At 43.4% G+C, this 23,437-nt stretch overlaps 1 protein-coding gene across 4 annotated transcripts in view; it reads left to right on the top strand.

The window, feature by feature from the left end:
• ARHGEF25 (Rho guanine nucleotide exchange factor 25) overlaps positions 1-23,437 on the top strand; it is a 547,735-nt gene that overhangs the window by 277,057 nt on the left and 247,241 nt on the right. Inside the window, exon 1 of one of the 4 annotated variants that reach the window (XM_068267430.1) lies at positions 10,178-10,349. The exons of the other annotated variants lie outside the window; for them this stretch is intronic. Within the exon in view, the coding sequence (XP_068123531.1) occupies positions 10,340-10,349 (10 nt within the window). The 5' untranslated portion in view covers positions 10,178-10,339. Of the gene's footprint in view, positions 1-10,177; positions 10,350-23,437 lie in introns of those variants that run through there. 4 annotated transcript variants of the gene reach the window in all.

The following is a 23,437-nucleotide window of genomic DNA, read 5'->3' as shown; positions in this document are numbered from 1 at the left end:
CGTTTCTGGGAAATGCAAACGCTCCTGTGGAAGTTGCCCCATCCATTAACATTAGCCTAGCGTTTTGGCAAACTGCTAGCGTATCGCAGTGCTGCCAAAACGCTGCCAAAAGCGCTCCTGTGGGTTCCAGCCCATTGAGCAGCAGCAGCAGATTCCAGCAAGACAGTTAAATATGAAGAGATATATTTTTTACCTTTAAAAACTATTGAAGAATATGGGATTTTAGGAAAGTCCTATTTGATATTGTTTCTATGCCTTAGTTATAAGAAGACACATCTCCTTGCAGGTGCCACAGATCAGGAGTGTCAAAATTAAATAGACAAAGGGCCAAAAATAAAAATTTGATGGACAACATTGATATTTATTTTTTGATTTCACTACCCAAGGCCCACTGTCATCAACTGCTACCCAACCAACCGCACCCGGCGTTAATTTTTATGTTAGAGCAGGGGTGTCAAACTCAAATACAAAGTGGGCCGAAATTGTACACTGGGACCTAGTCGGGGGCCAATCTCTATGTCTACTGGCCACATTCCTTTCCTCCCCTAAAAACTTCCCTGGTGTCTAATGGCCCCCCTCGAACCCCTATATAGTTCCCTGGTTTGTAGAGGCCCCCGCCCTCCCCTATACAATTCCCTTGTGTCTAGTGGCCCCTACCCTCGCCTATACAGTTCCCTGGTGTTTAGAGCTTTCCCCCTCCCTCCCCCATATGCCTTTCCTGGTGAACTAGGGCTTCACCTTCAATATAGCTTCCCTGGTGGTCTAGAGTGGGCCAAACATAATGCAAAGTGGGGAAACCACTTGAGGGCCAAATTTAATGGCTCTGTGGGCCAGATTTGGCCCGCGGGCCAGAGTTTGACATGTATGTGTTAGAGGGAGGGTCACATAGTAGGTGCAACTAGGAGGGAAGGGAAGGAGGATCACATGCTGGGTGGAGAGAGAGGGAGCCCATGTGATGCGTTTCATTACAAAGATCATGTGACTTGGAGAGCGCAAATGTGCTGCTCCTCTTATAACCTTGTAACCCCTCCCAAAGGAGTAAGTTGGGACCGCCTCCTGCAGAGCCGTGTTTTAGTACGGCACTGCGGACTCACGCTCATATCTGTGCACTGTATTAGAATGACACACATAGGAGCTAACTAAAAGCCTGTTTGAACAATCTTTTAAAATCTTTTTAAAGTAGATTGTAAGTAAGTGAGAGCATAAAATCATATTGGCACTCTTGATTATGGGAAGCAAGAAACAGATGCTAATCTAGGTGAAAAGTAAAATTCAGCTTTGGCTATTTGCTGTAACAAAAGTTTATTGTAACAAATGGTGCTAAAGAGACAAATGTGGATTTTTCCCCTCTGTTGGCTCAGTAATCAAAAATAATTGCACAAAATGTATTCAGGCAATTTGGCGCCTTGCTTAAGAGTGCGTAGAGTGAAGATGCATGAATATTTCATGAGGTTTCAGTATAGCCTGTATTATAGATCTGGACAGGCTGCAGTTTTCAGAATTGTTTGCTTAATTCTGGCCAGCGTTTTGACCTAAAGCTCTCTCATCTGAGCCATTAGCTTTTGCATTGCACAGTGGGAGTGCACACCCAGTTTCATGGCATTCCAGAACAAGATATTCTATTTACTGATTAAAATGTGTTATATTTAAGGTCTGTTTCCAACAAATAAAGTTTTGGATAGTGTGCCGTCTGTGCCTCCACAGGCCTGGTGCACACCAAAAAACGCTAGCAGATCCGCAAAATGCTAGCAGATTTTGAAACGCTTTTTCTTATTTTTCTGCAGCGTTTCAGCTAGCGTTTTGCGGTTTTGTGTAGCGGTTTTGGTGTAGTAGATTTCATGTATTGTTACAGTAAAGCTGTTACTGAACAGCTACTGTAACAAAAAACGCCTGGCAAACCGCTCTGAAGTGCCGTTTTTCAGAGCGGTTTGCAGTTTTCCTATACTTAACATTGAGGCAGAAACGCATCCGCAATCCAAAATCTGCAGCAGCCCGGGAGTATGCGTTTCTGCAAAACGCCTCCCGCTCTGGTGTGCACCAGCCCATTGAAATACATTACCCTAGCGGATCCGCACCCGCAAGCAGATCGCAAACCGCAGCGGAAACGCTCCGGTGTGCACTAGGCCTGAGAGAGTCCCGCTCACAGGAAGTGAGTAAATCTCTCTCACAGGAAGTGAGTAAATCTCTCTGACAGAAGCACAACAAGGTGAGCCTCAAGTAGAACATTTTGTATCAGGAGGAAGAGACAGAGCTAACATCAAATTTTTATTCCCAATCACTTCCTATCCCTAGAGACCACCAGGGTTCTAATTATAGCCATGGACCCACAGTCAGGACATGAGGGGATATGTTTCTAATGGAAGACACAGACAGGAGTAAAAACCTGAAGGATATTCATACATCTATCTCTGTTCTCTGCCTTTCAGACACTCCAATGGAACTGCTGGGCTGTTGCATGTGACTGCCGTCTTTCTGAACTGCCAGTTCATGTACAGACATCTAAACAGATGCCCACTGCCCACATAAAGTTGAAGTGGTTTTCCACCACACCACTTAAAGCCAATAGTTTTCATTATTAAAGTGCACCTGAAGTGAGAGGTTGCCATATTTATTTTTGAACAATACAAGTTGCCTGGCGTCTTGCTGGTCTTTTTGGCTGCAGTAGTGTCTGAATCACACACCTGAAACAAGCATGAAGCTACTCTAGTAAGATGTTCATCAGAAACATCTAAGACTGAGGCTCGGCTCAGCAGGGCAGCCGGGCAGTTTGCAGTGTTGCAATGGAAATAAATATGTCAACCTCCATAATGCTCTCACTTCAGGTCTGCCATGCAAAACTTCATGGAGATCCCAGAGAGAGGCATTGAAGTATCTCTCCATTGAAGATACAGAGAAATTACATATCCTTTAAAAGATTTCTCTCCACACGAGCCAATTGGGAATTGAAAAAAACAAGATTCATCAGCTTATCATAGCCATTGCCAATTCCATTTCTTTGGTCTTTAGCGATCTCTTGTTAAGTTTTATAGCTTGATTAACATCGTTTGTTGTATATATTGAGTTTCAAGCAGTTTATGTGCAGTAATGGTGTCCGCTGATCTTTTTTTACTGCACATCCTTTATCAGATGTATTTAGTATAACAATGTTAGAGGGCCTTAAATCCTTTAACAGAGGCAAGTCCTAAACAGTCTTCAGAAAGTTTACTCATTGTGCTCACATTTCTCCCTCTCTCTGTGCTCTCCAATGTATACATTATAAATACAGGGCTATCCTCCAGGGTTACTGATGTGACTGGAACTGATAAGGAGGAGAGTGGTGTCACGTGGAGAGAGTTATTAATGTACACACTGCCTGCGGAGTCATTTCATCTTAATTAGGATCTATCTTCATTTTCCTGGTGTGTGAACATTATAAATCGCTGGGAGTAAATGTGAAGCGATTAATCATGTTCCTCTGGTGGGTGCTTCACAATAAATAAAGGCAGGGAGAGATCTGGCCCTGTTAAGGAGGACTGCGTAGGGCGTTCCTGGACTAATTTATCAAGATGAGTGCAAAGAAAAAACAAAATAGAGTTGTTGGTCAGGACAGTCAGTCAGATTTCCGCTGGTAAAATGTTATTGTTTCTTTGTTTTAATCTTGGTTTTGAATAGTAAGGAAGGGATTTTGAGGCTCTTTGAGGCATTTTCATATTATTATTGATTAATAAAGCACCAACATATTTATTGGCGTAGTACAAAGTAGGAAACAAAAATGGGGTACATAATAATAAAGACAAATGGTATACACCCATAGGCTCGGTTCACATTGGTCCGGATGCACAACAGAAACGGAATGCGTTCCGTCCATTCTGCAACCACCTTGCGCATAATACCCGAATGCTCTGCATCAGTTCCACGTCCGCAGCGTCGCTCTGCCACTCGGTCCCTTCAGCAGCCCGGAGGCCAGCAGAAGCATGGCTCTCCATAGGCTGCAACAGGCCAATTCTCCCTAGCAACAGGGAGAGTTTTTATTGGTTCAACATGAACCAATAAGAATTCTCCCTTTTGCTGAGGATCCCCATTGGTCTGCTGTAGCTCAGTGGAGAATCCACAGCCACTGGGTTGTTCAGAAGGGACAGAGCGGCAGCGATGGGCGGCGGGATAAGTGAGTATGACATCACAGCAGTGGCGGCGTGGATTCTAGAAAAACAGGCAATGTGAATGCGGCAACTAGCCTAGTGAGAATGGACAGTGTCCGTTTTCATAGGCTTTCATTGGGCACGTTTTCCCATCCAGTCCGGGAAAAAGTGCAAAGTCCGGACTCTACGTTCCGTCTTGCATTCTGCGGCACATGGATGGTACTCAGATCTGTGTTTTAATAGGTGTAAGCGGGTCCTATTTTTAATATAAGATCCGCTTCCTGTATTTTCTAGGAGCTTTAAAAACATATGTCATGGATATGTTTTTAAAGCAAGTGTGAACCAACCCATATACAAAATACAGAATTGATACAAAATACAGAATTGGTAAAAAATACAGAATTGATAATTACTGTGACAAAAATAACACGAGGAATAAAATGTGTAACAAATTGCAAGACACAAAAGGGTTGTTGTTTGAGTGCCTGCTGGAGAGTTTTTTTCTTATTTCCTATCTTTGGCATTCCAAAGATGGAGGCATACATGTAAAAAAAAAGGTAAAATGGGTGCCAGATATAGCAGGTAGTAGAATAATTTGTTAACAATTTTACTAGTTAATTCTGATATTAAATATCATTAATCTTTACTAATATTTCACTATGTCCTGACCCTGTTTTCACACAGAACCCTCCCTCTACCGATGCCTAACCCTAAGACCCTCCCCCCAGTGGTGATTAACCTCAACCCCTGCCCCCCATCCCCTTGGTGCCTTACCCTAAACCTCCCTCTGCCTAAGCCTATGTGTCCACATTGATTATGGTTAGAAAGGGCACCTCTGGCATCCGATAAAATAGTGGGCACTAGGGCCACACGCTATGCAAGCTGTGACTAAAAATAGCAAGCCTCCTTTTTACTGCTGATAGCTGCTAATCGTGGCAATTAACCACTTAATGACATTCTAGCGTATTAAACCGTCATGTTTTAGCCTGTTAACGGCAACATGACGTTTTAATAGCGCCGCTCCCACCGCCGTTTCTGTCGGGGTTCCGTGTTCAGGGATTGGGTAAGAGGACCGAGTGGTCCTCTACCCAATCGCAATGCCTGGAATGAATGGACATGACCATGATCAGCGGCCACGTCCATTCTTAAAACAGGAAACAGTTGCTCTGGTCCGTTAGGGTAAAAACTGGTTAACAGAAGAGTTAATGGCGACCCTTTTTTTCTTTTTTACAAGGCAGTGTTCTCCCCAGAAATTTTTTCCAGCTAGGTGGCAGAAAAAATTAGCTGGGTGGGGCGAAATGAGTGAATGCAGGGCCTGTGCTTCTGTGTGCAACTCTGCATACAGCATAGAAGGAGGTGTGCTGTTAACTGCCGGGTGCTCACCACAACTAGCCAGGTGGAGCACCCGGCTAAAAGAGCCCGGGGAGAACACTGCCAGGGCACTCTGGCACCCTTTTACCAGCTTCCCCTATGGAGTTTTAATGTTAAACTGGTAGTTATGGGGATAGGCAGGGGCGTAGCAATAGGGGTTGCAGAGGTAGTGACCACATCGGGCCAGAGGGGCCCCTAAGGGCCCTCCCTCAACTACAGTATTAGCTCTCTATTGGTCCTGTGCTCATTATAATCACTTCTGTAGATACTTTGAATGATGGTAATCATAAACAAACTGCTCCCCATCCCCTTCTTGCATCTCTGACACTAGTTGCCATTGGAAGGTTTTGGTGCTCCGTATCAATTGTTATGTATAGAGTGCTTGGGGGGTCCCACTGTAAAACTTGCATCGGAGCCCACAACTCCTTAGCTATGCCACTGGCGATAGGAAATAGTGTAAGCAATAAAAACTAGTTGGGAATTCCAACTTTTACCCTTACTGCATAAATTATTTTATTTGTTGCTCTCTCTGTTTTTCTTATAGAGATTTTCTGGCTTACGTTTTCACAAATGAGGACAGGGTAATAATACAAATCTAAAAGAGTTTTTAACTGGTGACCACAGTATCCAGAAATAGTAGCTCAGTTCAGAGAACACAATCACTATCTTTAATTCCAGCCAAAATACTTAGAGCCAGGTGTAATTCACTTTTTCTCCTAAGTTTTCTCCTAGTAGATCATTTTTCTTCTAGTGTTTAAAATAACATTATAACTCTGCAATTGAAAAAAAAGTACCAAAAAATAGCAAAAAAGTACTGTCAAAATTATTATGAGTATTTTCTTGCTTGCTGGTGGCTTTAAAGGTATTTTATTTATAATGTTAACCTTGGAAAACTTAGGAGAAAAAGTGAACTGGATTGGGCCCTTAGTTTTCCCCCTAGGGTATATTTTAACCCCTTATCAATAAAATGCATTTTAAGCCAACAGCAAGCAGGGAAATACTCAAGATAATTGTGACAGGACTTTTTCACCAACTTCCTGGTACTTTTTTAATGACAGAATGCTGAAAAGTTTTTTTAAAGAGAAGATTAAAAATGATCTCCTCGGTGAAAACTTAGGAAAAAAAGTGAAATGAATGAGGGTTCTAAAGTCCGGTCCGAAGCGGGTAAAAACTGCGCGAGACATGCCTGTTAGTTTGGGTGCTGCTGTGGGGATACATGCAGATAGCAGTGGGAGTGGCCTGAGCACCACAAGATATTACTTTCTGTTGTAGGCAATACAAGAAGGGAGAATACCCCCACATGATTGGCATAGCAGACATTTAAAACAGAGGGATAGGAGCTAATTCCTCAACACTTCACTGGAGAGATTTCATCCTTAACTCTTTTTACTCATGACTGGAAGCTAAAAGAAATCTCTCCAATGGGGATTCACGCAGAGATAAAACATGGAAAAGATGCTCACGTGTTTATACTATGTACTGAAAAGTGTGTCACTCTCCCCATTCAACTGGTACCTTGCTTTACAGCATCCCTTCTAGCTCTTTTCCCAGCCACGCTCTGTTTCATCAATAAAGCTGGAGTGAGAGATTTTTATAGGCTTCACTTTTTCCACAACTATTTATTTCTGCTATGCTGCTGCTGGAATCTTGCGTCAATCTTCAGTAGTGCTGGAAATTTGAAAGGCTTATGTGAAAAAACTGCATGAAAACACCCATTGCCTGGGAAGCTTAGCAAACATGTCTTTCAGCAGGAATTTGTTGTTGTTGTTGGCCTTTTGTGGTCCTTTAGTGAATGAATAAACAGCACACTGTGTTGCTAAGAAGTCTGCTTCCTGTATAGTGTATAGTGTAGTCTCCCATCTTGCTCTTGTTTTTGTACCACATTAGAAAACTAATAAGGATATTAGAGATGGAGCTCAGCTGGTTGTGCGGTGTCCAGCTAATGCTTCAGGCTTGGTTCACACATAAACAGGTGTACAGTCCTGTCAGTTTTTGACAGTTGGCATCAGTTTCTATGGGGGTTTTTACACCAGTCTGGTCCTGTCAGTTTGTATCTGTTAATGTGTTTCTATGGCTGTGTTCACACATAAAAGGTGTACATATCTGGTTCAGTCAGGAAAAAACGATAGGAAGTGGATGCACAACTAACAGGACAGTACTGGACCAGACCAGATTCATGTGTGAACCAGGCCTAACAGAGCTTGGGTTAACACTATGCTGTGGAAACTGCCTTCATTTCTCTTATGTGAAATAACAAGTTTGGACATTTTTGATTACCTGAAGATACAGCATACATTTCTACACAATTTTGTGTATTTGGGGCTCTGCCTTTGACATAGGAGACCAGGGTTTGAATCCTGGCTAGGGTCAGTACCTATTCAGTAAGAAGTCCTTGGGCAAGACTCCATAACACTGCAGGGTGGCCCCTTGAGCCTGCCCTTAGTGGCTGCAGCTCTTGATCGTTTTGAGTCCAACAGGAGAAAAGCGCTATACAAATGTTAGAATTAGCATTTTTTTTTCATGCTTGTAGCAGTGCTGTCTGTGTTGGGCGGGTCTCTGTGCAGTGCCTTCTGCTCATGCTCAGCCACTTGCTTACCCAGCTTCTCAGCACATGGTACAGTGCCCCAGGGGTACTTTAGTTGGGTATAGGGGGTAATTGAGCTTTCCATAGTCAATCTATTAAATTATGAGATTAAAAAATAAGGCATATTATCCTGAATAAGTATTTATAGTTACTTAAAAGCATCAATGAACGTTTGGAAAGCATTTCAATATAATTATGAAGTATTCCTATGCAATATGTATACTTGAGATTATGTTACTTAAAATAGGGGGTTCCTGGCCTACACAGTCATTAATAAGGAGGTACATGCTGTAATAATGTTGAGAAAGATTGCTCTGAGTCTAATACACACACTAAAGTACATGTAGTGTGAGCAGCTGGATAGTGTGCTGGTTGGGCTGTTACCTTTGTAGGGCTCCAGACTTTGACCAGGGTTCAAATCCTGTCTTAAGCCCATATGTAAAACAGTAAGCAGCCTGTGGGCAAGGCTCCCTAATGCTCCTGGTCACCTGTGGAAAGCGCCCTAAGTGGCTGAAACTCTAAAGCGCTTTGAGTCCACCAGGAGAAAGTGCATTCTATTTCCAAGCTTTATACAGGTCTGAGATAAATATCACCTGTGACAGTGTTTTGTGATCTCTTTGGGCAACTTTTGTCTCTGATCAACGTGCAGATAGCTTGTATGGCTTCCTGCCAAGCTGCTCATTCTGCTCTATGGAGAGAGGAGAGGTAGAACGAGCAGGAGGCTGAGTAGGATCTATGCGCTCTTTCACATGGGCAGCTGAAGTGCCTGCCTGTTGCTCTCTTGCATCGGCTGGGGTCTTGTTAGCACTCAGTACGTCATGTCTGAGTGCAGCCCGAGCCATGGCCATATGCAACATGTCACGTCTCTGCTGCCAGGTAGTGTCACCACCTGTCAAGTGCTTACACGATTATACAGTAAAGGGGCCCATACACTCAGCCGATTTTCTGGCCGACCGATCGATCCCGATTGATCGATCGATTGCAAATCGGTTGGCCAATCGACCGATCGATGGCCGATTTCGATCGATTTCGATGGGTTTCCATCGACCAGGCAGGATGGAAAATTTAGGTCGATCTGATGAGATTGCTTATCAGTTTGCATTGGCCTTAATGGAAATCTGATGGCAAAAAAATGCCATCAGATCGAATTTCAATAGATTTCAAACTGAAATCTATTGGAATTCTATCCTGGTAAAAAATGCTCTGAAAACGCATCAGATAGATCATCAGATGCATTTCTTATCTATCTGCTGCCAATCTGACGAGTGTATGGGCACCTTTAAGTAACGGTACACTTATGTATTACATCTCTACTCCAGGCACAATCATTTTTGCCCCAGCACAATGGCCAGCCACTGCACACTGGTGATATGAACATGAGCTGCAGGAAGTGCAATAAAATACATTTTCCTGGTAGAATTTGTCATTGTTTGACTACTCCTGCCTGTTTCCTGGCACCGTAGGGTTGTGGCACTGCTGGATCACTGGACTGCGAGGCAGGGCCCAAATTACCCTTATGCTAGGTTCACAGTACACATACAATTGTACCTTTTTCTGTAACGGAGATCAATGGATAAATTGACACGTTCAGAGGTTCACTATTATATACAGGACCTCTTCAGACTTGTCCATTTTTAATGCATCTGTTGTCTGTTGTGGTAGCAGTGTGCAAACTCAGGTGCTGCATGACTTTTCCACACACCTCAGAAACTCCTGAGACTGACAGAAGCAATGAAAGCCTATTGAGACAAACAACATCCGTTCTCACATTGAACAGACAGACAAGGGAAGGGGGAAAGTCCTGGGACAATCTATGCTTGGGACGCTGGATTACCAGATATCATAAGGATCTACCTGTAGAGTGGGAGAAGCCTGGTGCAGGGAATCACGCTGGAGGTGAAAGTTATAGGCACTATGTAAAGATCTGGAGTCTTCTGTCTACTTACATAGCTAATTTCCTTGTTTTCCAGTCTCTACCTATAATATTTTGAGCTACATGTTACAAGATGTACACATGTAGCATAATACATAGTACGTTATATGTAAGTGCGTTGCTAAGAAACAAGAAGCAGCAATATTACACACATCCTCCGTTCCCTAACAGAGCTGATACCACGCAGGATGACACAACCAGCAGACAGTTAAAGAATCCCCCTTTTATCAAGTGTTGAGTATGAATAAATTGGACAAGTCTGGGGATGACCCAGAGAGGTATGTGTGAAGGATCTGAGAGGAGGACACAGGACACAGAAGAACAGCGGCTGCTATGGCAACAGGTTGGTTTATATGTTTAACTCCTACAGGTCTAGAGGGAGATACAGTGATTAGATACTGGCTGAGGCAGAAAGGCAAAAGATGTAGACCTGGACTTGTCACCAAGACCAGTGTCCATAATAGTGTCTTTAGGGTGTCATGTAATCTGATTGTAGCCTGTCTGTGTGCTTCCATCACTGCTATCTGCTGTGGCGCACAGTGAATGTAATGGCTGTGCGATGGGGCTAGCTGATGGAGAGCGGTAATAATATGCTCTGTATAATTACATGGCGGTGAAAGATATATGCTTGCTCTGACATAGTGCTCCTTGGTCCTAGAATATTGCTTTTGGCAGCGTTAATTAAAAATGATGTTGGCAGTAGCACAGTCTGCATGTAAAAGTGAAAGTGCAAAGTACTGTATGTGCCACACACCTGTTCCATGGGAAATGTGTGATTTCCTGTCACTGATTTTATCCGGGGCAAGAAAACTGCTGATGGTTGCTGACAATTTACAGTTCAAAACTGCTGATGATTGCTGAACATTTAAAGAGGAACTATAGTGAGAATAACAATGATTTTTTTTTTTTACAATATGCATTTGAAAATGATTTAGTCAGTGTTTGCTCATTGTAAAATCTTTCCTCTCCCTGATTTACATTCTGAAATTTATCACAGGTGGTGACATTTTTTGTTGTGTCAGATGATCTCTGTGGAATGTATGTTTACTAAGGGCTCATTCACTTTAGTTAGTGAGTTGAAATGCGTTAAAATACATGAATAAAAACTCATGAAAGGGTTTGTGAGTTGTTGTGCGTTTCCACACATTTCCACACATTTCCATTAGTTTTAACTCCTGACGAGTTGAAATGCACTGCACAGCAACTCACTGTTATAGTGTGAACGATAAAATGAAAGTCTATGGACTTTCCAGTTACCAAGTAAAATGCACAGTATGTGCAGTGAGTCAAAACTCCCTGCAACTTGCATAGTGTAAATGAGCCCTGGAGTTCTATGCAGAGAGGGAGATACTGCTTGTTTGGCAGTTGTAAATAGCCATTATTTCTCACAATGCAACAAGGTTCACAGAAAGCAAACTTTCAGGGCCATGGCTCTGACATCACGCTGTGGGAGGGGTTTCACCACAATATCAGCCATATAGACCCCCCTATTTGAAAAAAAAAAGGTAATGATTTTTCCTTGGAAGTTGTTATCAGCTACTGATTGAGTTCAAGTTCAGTTCTGGGTTCAAGTTCCTCTTAAAAGGGAACCTGAAGTTAGAGGGATATGGAGGCTAACATATTAATGTATTTTTAAATGATCCTCTGCCTCTAATACTTTTAACCATAGACCCTGAACAAGCATGCATCAGATCAGGTGTTTCTGACATTATTGTCAAAGCTGACAAGATGAGCTGCTGTTTCAGGTATGTGAATCCAACACTACTGCAGCCTAATAGACCAACTGAATAAGTGCTGGCTTACTGAACAGGAAGAGCCAAGATTCAAACCGTGGTTGGTCTCCTGTGTCAGAGACAGAACCCATAACCAGTACACTATCCATCCAGAAATATGGCAGCCTTCTATTCGTCTCACTTCAGGGTCCCTTTAAAGGGACTCAGAGACGACATACACTGCAGCTCTGATACTTACCAGGGGCTCAGTGACGTCATTCCGGGTCTACTGTGCATGCGCGGGAGGTCTGTGCATGTGCAGTAGACCCTGACTGGCATCGACTGAGGCTCATAACGGAGATCACCGCGGCTGAATGGCAGACCGCGGGAGGGTGCTGTGGAACTTAAAAGTGTTTATGGGGTGGGAGGAAGCCCCAGGTAACTATCAGAGCTGCAGTGTATGTCGTCTCTGAGTCTCTTTAAAGAAAACCTGTAACAAAAAAAACCCTCCCCTGGGGGGTGCTCACCTCAGGTGAGGGAAGCCTCCGGATCCTCGGTCCACGGCGGCGATAAAGCTCCCCAAACAGCGGGGATGTAAATATTTACCTTCCCGGCTCCAGCACAGGCACAGTATCAGCTCTCCGCTTGGAGATAGGCGAAATAGCCGATCGCTGTTGGCCCGCTCTACTGCGCAGGCGCAAGTCTCCTGCGCTTGCGCAGTGGAGCAGACCCAACAGAGGTCGGCTATTTTCGCCTATCTCTGTGCTGAGAGCCGCAATAGCGCCCCGTTGGAGTCAGGAAAAGTAAATAAATCAGCTCTTGTCAGGCTTGTCGAGGGAGGATTGCCGGACACTTCGAGGGAGCCAGCGCTGGACTGCCTGTAGCTACAGGGGAGGGGAAAGCCTCATTGGGACCCTGAGGCTTCCCCCTCCCGAGGTGAGTACTCCTCAGGGGAACTTTTTTTTGTTACAGGTTCTCTTTAAGGCCAAAAAAAATGCTGGTGATTTCTTTAGGCCACGTTAATTAAAAATTGTGTTGTAATTAACAGTGTGTGGACAAAAGTGAAAGTGCAAGGCACTCCGTTTTGTTGGGAAATTGGTAAATTCCCCTTACCAATTCCCTTTTAAGGGCCAGGGGGCATTACAGCTAGAGAACTGCCAGTGATTGCTGATAAGTACAGTGAACAATTCCTTGCCAGTATATGGGCTGGGGACACTCTGCCTGAATAATTATTACATATTTATTGTGGTTTATTGTGGTTTGTACTGATTCCAAGTGTGGATTCTGCTTGTTTATAATGAAAGAAGAGCACTATGCTCTCCAGCCCACAGGGAATTCACATTGTTAAACTTTTACTTATTACATTTAATGCTTAAAATAGATGAAAACATTTCTTCTATTGTTTTAATCCGTAAAATATTAAAGTGAGTATCCAGTAAAGGGGGTTTTATTGTTATGATGCCCGCCGGTAATAAAGTAAGGCCGGGTTCACATCTGCGTTTTTTTGCGGACCCGGCCATACGGATCCGCCATCAGGATCAGGTAAAAACTGTCCGTTTTTACAGCCAGTGTGCTATTTGTTCCTATGTAGCTGCAAAACCTTCCGTTTCCGTTCCGCTGAGCGAAACGGTCCGGAAAATTGGCACCTGCTGCATTTTTTTGTCTATTCAGCGCAACGGTTGCATTGGCAAACGCAGATGTGAGCCAGGCCTAAGTTACTTTTGTCCAAGGTAGCTGCAGATTCCAGGTGTCTGGCCTGGAGGGCATCAGTCCTATATCTTCTTATTTCAGCAGGGGAGTGCAAGTACAGAATATGATGATGCTCTGTGCATTCATGAATGATCCATAGACAATACTGGCCATTCCTGTACATACACAACATCAGCAAGTGCAGTGTACTCTCCCCCACCTGCACACCAGAAACATGTCTCTGGCATCTATCACTCCAGGGACCTGACATCCAAACCTTATGTGTGCACACATAACTGACTTCATTACAAGTATGCAGCCTGGAACAGCAGTATTATAATACTACAGGTAGTCCCCGGTTAACAAACAAGATAGGGACTGTAAGTTTGTTCTTAACCTGAATCTGTTCTAAAGTCAGAACACTGTACCATCTCTGTCCCCTGTACTTCCTCTGTGCCTCCAGTGTCCCCCTCTGTGCCACCCCTGCATTCACTCTGCAGCTTCTCCTTAGCAGCATGGTGGTGTAGTGCTTATCACTCATGCCTTGCAGCGCTGGATCCCCAGTTTGAATTCCACCCAGGACACTATCTGCATGGAGTTTGTATGCTCTCCCCATGTCTTTGTGGATTTCCTCTGAGCACTCCAGTTTCCTCCCACATCCTAAAAACATACAGATAAGTTAATTGTCTTTATTTTAAATTGGCCCTAGACTACAATACATACACTGCATGATATAGATATATGACTATGCTAGGGATTAGATTGTGAGCCCCTCTGGGGGACAGTTAAATGACAAGATAATATACTCTGTACAGCGGTACGGAAGATGTCGACATTATATAAATACTATATAATAAATAATCATAATAGCAGGAACTTCCTGCATGTCACATCTAGCAGGAGGCTCCCACCCACTGAGATATTCATGCATGGGATGGATGCCACCGCACACTGCAAGCCCCGGGTAGATCCATGGGAGCCGATGTCACACAGTGCATGCACTGGATGTCAGGTGTCTGGGGAAAAGGGCCTCAGAAGTTTGTGTTAGTCCTAGAGCTGGGCAGAGACGGAAGCAAAAATCTCCATCACACTCGGAAAGTGGCAGCTAGCAAATTACAGTTGTTAACCACTGATCGTTTATCCGACAGCTAAATAATTAATGCCTATCCCCAGGCAAAATCGCAAATTAACCTGTGTGGAGAAAAGGTGATCCTCACCTCTTCAGGAAGGCCCCTCGGGTCTCTGCTGCTCCTCCTCTCCTCCATTTCTTTGTCTGTTCTTCCATCCCTTGTCCTGACTGTGAAGTCTGCGGTGAGTTTCTCCATCCAGTGATGTCCTCCTGTCCTGACTCTTTTCAAACACTGCTGTACTGATTGAGTTCTAGCCATGTCAAGCAAGGAGCTATCTATGGGAAAGCTTGAAGTACCGGTATGTGCTTGCTTGCTGACTGCTGTGGGTATAGTAGGGACCTTTTCGACTTGGAGGAACCTAAACATTGGTGAAAGGGTCTATTACAGAATGCTTTTGCATGCAAATCATTTTGGAAGCAAATATCCTCCATTTAGTGTAACTCAGTACAACTTGCATTCAAGTTTTTAACATTACCAGAGTTGCAGCCTGTTGTGAGTGTTTGAGTGCAGAGGGTTGATAGTTGAACGTATGGGAAAGGGTGAGAGTGATGGCCATCTCGGACTCAGAGCTCTGGAAACTTTTCCATGAGGGTGGGACTGAGAGGACAACAATCCTGGAAGAGATGAAGGCAGACTGCAGGAAATGGTGTGAGCTATCCGGGAAGAGTATCTCCTTTGCACAGGATAGTCTCTATATTGTTCCCTGGAGTTCTGCTTTCACACAGCGTATGGCTGTGATCGTCAACTAATAACTTTGAAATGCTAGCTATCGTTTCCCTGTTGCCAGAGATTTGCATGTCAGGATAATTGTCAGATCACAACTGGTTAATGTCCCAAGAGCTGAATGTCTCATACATCAATCAAATAATGGTGCCAAAAAAAGGGCGCGGGGTATAGCCTAAATTTTAAGATATTGCCTATAACAATATTTGTATGGTTTGATAGTATAATTAATATGTTAAAATAAAAGTAATAAAACCACAAAATATTGTGTATAACAATGAAAACTAAAGTATATGTACAGTCGTAATAAGCATAGTAAAACATTGGTAAATATTACCGATATTTTACTACAACTAAACCTAACCCTACCCTCACACAGAACCCTCCATCTACCAATGTCTAACCCTAAGACCCCCTCCTTGTGTTGCCTCTCCCTTAGACAATCCCTGGTGGTGCCTAACCCTAAGCCCCCCCCCCCCCCCCTGGTGTTTCCTAACTCTAAGATCCCCTTCCCCCCGGGTGGTGCCTAACCCTAAAATTCCCCTTCTTCATGCCTCACCCTAAACTCCCCCTTCCTGATGCCTAACCCTAAAATCCCCTTCCTGATGCCTAACCCTAGAACCTTCTTTGACCGCTGCAAATAACGTTAGTACGAAAAGCGATTCATTTCTAAGATAATAATGTTCAAAACGATAATTTATAATTATAATTCTCAAAACAAATTTTATTGGAACACTAATTCTCAAAACCAAAAATTTAGTTTGGACGGGCCCGGCGCCGGCTATTTATCGGGTGCCAAATTTCTTCTTTGGGTGCTCAAATAGTCCACCCGAATTTCCTGATTTCCTGTATGTCAGAATTCAGCAGCTGCTTATTATTGTAACCAATGCAAAGGGAAAGAGGAATATGCAATGCCATATTTTGCTCCAAATAACTTAGCCTTTTTGTTTGTATGATCATGTTGTTGGTTAAGGTATTACTGGAATAATTAACCTTTATGTTGCCTAACTGCCCTCATTTTGCAACCTTTACCAGGGCTGCTGAAGAATGAAGAGATTTCTCTGTTTAACTTGTATTTCACAATTACCAGCTGTGACGAGCTGGAGGATAATTGTCTTTGATCAAGATGTAACATGCAGAGAGATGCACTTCTATTTCCACCAATGTAATTTCTGTTGACATCCGCTTCCTTTGTTTTGGAGCCACAGTTCATCATTAAAGGGGCACAGCCCATTTGTTGGGGGAAAATAAATAAATAAAATGACTAGCAGTTTGCTGTGTCTGAACTTTACAATAGATAAACTCAGACTGCTGTTATTTTCCCCACAATGATGGATTAGGACCATGGGTACATACAGAATATGAAGAGGTAGGAGGGAAGTCGTGCTGATAGAGCAAATAATATGGAACAATTAGGAATCATGGAGCTAATATATGTAACGGACTAATACCAGATTCTTGCAGCCTGTCTAGTTTAGACATAGGGACGATTCATAAAAGCACAATAACGTAGTGATATGTTTGTTTACTGCGCTTTGTCGGTTACCATTGCGTATTACAGTTTCACTGAAGCGAAAAAAAAACTAAACTTATGATGTAATGAATTGTATGTATGGTACAGATAATTAATAGAACATTAGAAGCAAAAAAAAGATTCATCTTTTTATTTTTAGTTATATAGCTTTTTTTCTATAACATTGCATCATTGTGTCATATTTGCAATTACAAACCACACTATGGGCTCGATTCACAAAGCCGTGATAAATACTATCACGGCCGCGATAAGCTTAGCGTGCGGGTTAGCTTGTGTACAGGTTTGCGCGCATAATAGTAAAGGTTTGTGCGCATTAACTTTCCCCGTTCATGCGCTAAACCGTATGTGCACAGCCGCCGCTCCGGGAGGATTTTTGCCGCCGCTGTGGGACCGAGGAGGACGGGGGAAGCCTCAATAGGATCCGGAGGCTTCCCCCTCCCGAGGTGAGTACCCGCTAGGGGAGGTTTTTTCGTTACAGATTTTCTTTAAGTAGCTTCACTGCAGTGCTGTTTCTCATGGTTGTTTTTTTGGAATTGGGCCAATCAGATTAATTTCCTGTTGGTTTGGATTGGTCCACTTCCAAGCTGCATACAGTTAGCATTAAAGAGTACCTATTTTATAATTTGTAAAACTTAAACTTAAAGCTCTATCTCAGAGCCACAAGTATGGGGCTAACCTTAACCCACCGCCATAGGCGCTCACATTTTCAGGTGCATATAGTACCGTCTTTCCCCGAATATAAGACACTGTCTTATATTCTTTTTGGGGAGAGGGGGGGGGGGGGGGGGGCGCTAGACGCTTTGTGTATAGGGAGTCTCTTACTGCAGCTCCCTTGTGGCTGCATCCCCCTCCATTCCAAGTAATTTCTCCGGTGTTGGTGGCGGCGGCGGCGACATGGTATTCAAGCTATGAGGGCGCCCTTTGACCCTCACGCTGTACGCAGTACGCTTTGCTGGCTTTGCGCTAGTGCTCCATTCCTAGCATAATCGTGCGCCTGGCTGATGCGTCCCAGGCGCACATTGATTATTACATGAGGGGAGCGCCAGCGCCAAGCCGGCAAAGCGTACTTTGCCGCAGCCACAAGGGAGGTGCGGTAAGAGCCAACACACCTCCCCATACACACAGCACCCCCCCCCCCCCCCCCCCAACTAGGCCTTATTTCGGAGTAGGTCTTATATTTCAAGAATGCTTGAAATATAAGGGAGGCCTTATTTTTCGGGGTAGGTCTTATTTTAGGGGAAAGACGGTAGTTCCCAAACTTCCTGTTTCCCGGTTGCAATCCAGGAGACAGGCTCTGTATTCATCTGAACACATAACCCTTAAAGGACCTCTATCATGAAAATCGTAAAATTTTAAATACATGTAAACATATACAAATAAGAAGTATGTTTCTTCCAGAGTAAAATGAGCCATAAATTACTTTTCTCCTATGTTGCTGTCACTTACAGTAGGTAGTAGAAATCTACCGACAGATTTTGGACTAGCCCATCTTGTCATGGGGGGGGGGGGGGGGGGTTCCTCAGGATTTTCTTTATTTTTAAAAGCACTTAATTAATGGCAGTTGCTCTGTCCAGCTGCCAAAATAGTGTGCAGCGAGCAGGGAGGCTGGCCAGCATCTTTGTATAAATCTTTTTGAGGGAATATCTTTATAAAGGATAAAGGCCATGCTGAGAATCCCCTATGGAGAGATGGACTAGACCAAAACCTGTCAGTAATGTCAAATTTCTACTACTTACTTTAAGTGACAGCAACATAGCAGAAAAGTAATTTATGGCTCATTTTACTCTGGAAGAAATGAGTTTCTTATTTGTACATGTTTTCAATTTTACAATTTTCGCGACAGTTCCTCTTTAACCACTTGAGGACCACAGTGGTAAACTCCCCTAAAGACCAGGCACATTTTCTCTAAAATGGCCACTGCAGCTTTAAGGCCAAGCTGCAGGGCCGCACAACACAGCACACAAGTTATTCTCCCCCCCCCCCCCCCCTCCCCAACAGAGCTCTCTGTTGGTGGGGTCTGATCTCCCCCAAGTTGTTTATTTTTTTTTTATAATTATTTATGTTTGTTTGTTTTTACTGTTTTTGACTGTTTTTTAATGTAGTTATTTTTCAATCCCCTCCCTCTCCTCCAGCTGGCCAATCACGGCGATCGGCTGTCATAGGCTTCTGCCTATGAGAGTCGATTGCTCTCTTGTCCCCCAGGGGGACAGCCGTGTCACACGGCTGTCCCCAGTACAGCTCTGCTGCTGATCGCAGCGCTGCACTGTGTAATTAGACGGCGATCACGCTGTCTAACAGTCTCCCGAGCGGCGATAGCCACTCGGTGACTGAAGGTGGGGCGGAGCGCTCCCTGCGCGCGATCTCCTGCAAAATGCAGCCCCAGGACTTGATGCCAATCGGCGTTAGGCGGTCCTGGGGCTGCTGGCGCGGCCACACCCATGGGCGTGGAGCGGTCTCCAGGTAGTTAACATTGACCCATAGTGGCAAGGGTATTCATGGATTAATCACTAGTAACCATGGTGGTTACTCGTGATTTAAATTAGCTCTAATTGCTCCACCTGAGCGGGTAGATGCAGGAGGGTTAAATACCCAGAACGCCGCTCTCCGTCCAGCGTTTCTACAAGCTCACAAGCGTCTATTGGACAAGCTCACAAGCGTCTATTGGACGCATTATTATTATTATTATTATTATTTAGTATTTATATAGCGCCGACATCTTCCGCAGCGCTGTACAGAGTATACATAGTCTAGTCACTAACTGTCCCTCAAAGGAGCTCACAATCTAATCCCTACCAGAGTCCTATGTGTATGTATGTATCGTGTAGTGTATGTATTGTAGTCTAGGGTAAATTTTTTTTTTAAGGGGGAGCCAATTAACTTATCTGTATGTTTTTGGGGATGTGGGAGGAAACCAGAGTGCCTGGAGGAAACCCACACAGACACGGGGAGAACATACAAACTCCTTGCAGATGTTGACCTGGCTGGGATTTGAACCGGGGACCCAGCGTTGCAAGGCGAGAGCGCTAACCACTACGCCACCGCACTTCCTGCTCCATAGCGAGGCTTGCAACTCATCCATTAGGACACTTGTGAGCTTGTTGAAACGTTGGGTGGAGAGGTGGCTTTCTGGGTAATTAACCCCGCCGCATGTACCCGCTCAGGTGGAGCATTTATAGCTAATCCGTGATGAGCAAGCCTATTTGTCAGTAAGAAACATGATCACTGCAGGTTGACATTTCTTCAGATTGGGAACTTTTGCAGAAAGGATATGGGAACCTGCAAAAAGTTTTGCACTGTTGATTAAAGGAGAAAATGGCACACACTTAAAGAGACACTGAAGTAAAAAAAAAATTATGATATAATGATTTGTATGTGTTGTACAGCTAAGAAATAAAACATTAGGAGCAGAGACATCAAGTCTAATATTGTATCCAGTACAGGTAGAGTTAAGAAACTCCAGTTGTTATCTATGCAAAGGAGCCACGGAGCTCCACCACAGAGCGTTCTGTCTTCTGAAGCTTGTTATCTCAGCTGTCAGTCACTGTATTTTCTTTTTCTCTCCAGGTCAATAGTTCACTGGGCTGCTCTGTAAAATCATTTAGAATGCTGAGTAGTGTGTAAACATCAAATATTAGAGAATGATGCAATGTTATAAAAAACACTATAACTGAAAATAAAATTATGGCCTAGTGCACACCAGAGCGGTTCTGCTGCGGTTTGTGATCCGCTTGCGGGTGCGGATCCGCTAGGGTAATGTATTCCAATGGGCTGGTGCACACCAGAGCGGGAGGCGTTTTGAAGAAACGCATACTCCCGGGCTGCTGCAGATTTTGGATTGCGGATGCGTTTCTGCCTCAATGTTAAGTATAGGAAAAACGCAAACCGCTCTGAAAAACGGCACTTCAGAGCGGTTTTGCCGGCGGTTTTGTTACAGAAGCTGTTCAGTAACAGCTTTACTGTAACAATACATGAAATCTACTACACCAAAACCGCTACACAAAACCGCAAAACGCTAGCTGAAACGCTACAGAAAAAGAAGAAAAAGCGTTTCAAAATCTGCTAGCATTTTGCGGATCTGCTAGCGGTTTTTGGTGTGCACCAGGCCTATGAGAATATTTTCATTGCTACTAATGTTCTAGTAATTATCCGTACTGAACAACCAATTTATTATATCATTAATTTTTTTTTTCACTTCAGTGTCTCTAAAGGGGCACTATGGTGAAAAATTTTAACATTTAAAATATATGCAAACATAAACAAATAAAAAGTACGTTTTTTCCAGAGTAAAATGAGCCATAAATTACTTTTCTCCTATGTTGCTGTCACTTACAGTAGGTAGTAGAAATCTGACAGAAGTGACAAGTTTTGGACTAGTCCATCTCTTCATAGGGAATTCTCAGCAAGGCTTTTATTCTTTATAAAGAGATTCCCTAAAAAGGATTTAAACAATGATACTGGCCATCTTCCCTGCTCGCTACACAGTTTTTTGGCAGTTGGACGGAGCAACTTCCATTCACTAAGTGCTGTTGAAAATAAATAAATCCCTGAGAATTCCCTATGAAGAGATGAACTAGTCCAAAACCTGTCACTTCTGTCAGATTTCTACTACCTACTGTAAGTGACAGTAACATGTACAAAAATGTACTTCTTATTTGTATATGTTTGCACATATTTTAAATGTTACAATTTTTTGCCATAGTGCCCCTTTACGTTTCTTGTTCAATCTAATCACCATGGTAATCAATAGGGACTTTCTGGAAACAATATGTCAATCATTTGTATGTGTTTTATTGTCATTATTTGCACAGTGCCCTGTTAGCCATTCACATCGCTCTCTCAATGGGGCTCATAGTCCTCTGTCCTGTTTGTCCCATAGGATGTATGCGACATCCTCCATTGTCAGAGGCTCTGTGCTCAGAGAGCAGGCAGCAGAACAATGTGTTTGGGGTTGAGCTGATAATGGGACCAGCATAGGCACCTTAGATATAAATTCTGAATGTGTACAGCACTCCAGTATACAGCTTTCTATTCATTCAGGACATTATGGCTTTGCAATGGTGGTTAGTAAAGATGTGACTACATGTGCACTTTTCTAATGCAATCTGCTGGCTGGATGTGAGCGCATTTAAGCTTTACATAAATGTTAGAAAGCATCACAAAGCACTTTATCCTGCAAGCAAATATTAAAATAAGATTTCCTGGTTGACAGATAACCTGCCAGAATCCGCTGCACACTCAGAAAATTGTACTGTAAGAGCTTGTTTTGATTTATCTTCTGAATACAGGTACAAATTATGCAATTTAAGCAAAGAAACTGGGAAAAACATGGAACAGAATAGGCCATAGGTAGAGCAGGCTTCCTTCCACAAAGAACAGCTGAATTGCAGAGATTTGATCAAAGCCTTGACCAGATTTGTGACACTGCTGCACAATGTTTAGCTGAGTTAACAACAACAACAACAAATAACATTTGTAAAGCGCTTTTCTCCCGTGGGACTCAAAGCGCATAAGTATGGCTCCGACCATCGTGGTACAGAGGAAGAATTTTATAAGTCTGGAAATGCTAGGCTAAACAGGTGGCTTTTCAGTCTGGATTTGAATAGCTCCAGGGATGGCGCTGTCTTTACTGGGTGTGGCACGGAGTTCCAAAGAGTAGGGGCAGCATGACAGAAGGCTCTGTCTCCAGATTTTTTGAGGTGCACTCTGGGAGTGACCAAGTTTATAGAACTTGCTGATCTGAGGTTGTGAGAGGTGTGGTGCAGCTTCAGCAAGTCCTTCATGTATCCAGGGCCCAGATAAGGCTCTTATAGGCCTCGTTCACCTTGTGTTCTGATGGTGGTTGCGTTTCCGTTGGGAGTTTTTTTACACTTTTTTTCCCCCGTTCCCGGCGATGTCTGTGAGTTTGGTGGTTTTGGTAAGCATTTTTGTAAACGCTTTTGCAGAGCGATTCCGTTTTTTCCTTTGATCCGGAAAAGAATAAATACAATGTATTTATTCTTTAAAACGCTCACGCAATCGCTGCACAAAGTGATTTTGTAAGCATTTAGTGTTTTTCCTATGCCTTCCATTGAGGCAAATTGTCTAAAAAATGGTCCATGCAGCGCTTCTCTGAGTGGATCGGAAACAAACCGCTCAGATGTGAACTCTCATAGAGAATCATTGCACAAGCGCTTTCAGGGCGATTTGGAAAAATCGCCAGCGCTTAAAAAACTCCAAAAACGCCTCCAGTGTGAACAAGCCCTAACACTTCATGTGTTGGTATGCGTTAGTACGCGTTTTTTCCATAGCAGTCCATTGTGAAAAAGCTTTTGTCTTTCAGTTTTAACAGAGAGCAACTTAAGTGTAAAAGGGTCCCTAGACTTACTAGTGCAGACATCACTTAAAGGACAACTGAAGTGAGAGATATATGGAGGCTGCCATATTTACTCCCGTTTAAACAATACCAGTTACCTGGCTATCCTGCTGATCCTCTGCCTCTAATACTTTAATCCAAAGATCCTGAACAAGCATACAGCAGATCAGGTGTTCCTGACATTATTGTCAGATCTGACAAGAACAGCTGCATGCTTGTTGCTGATGGTGTTCTCACACTACTGCAGCCAAATAGATCAGCAGGACTGCCAGGCAAGTGGTATTGTTTAAA

The sequence above is a fragment of the Hyperolius riggenbachi genome, chromosome 2 (assembly GCF_040937935.1).
Source record: "Hyperolius riggenbachi isolate aHypRig1 chromosome 2, aHypRig1.pri, whole genome shotgun sequence".
Taxonomy (NCBI): Eukaryota; Metazoa; Chordata; class Amphibia; order Anura; family Hyperoliidae; genus Hyperolius; species Hyperolius riggenbachi.
This window is presented reverse-complemented; position numbering and strand designations above follow the sequence as displayed.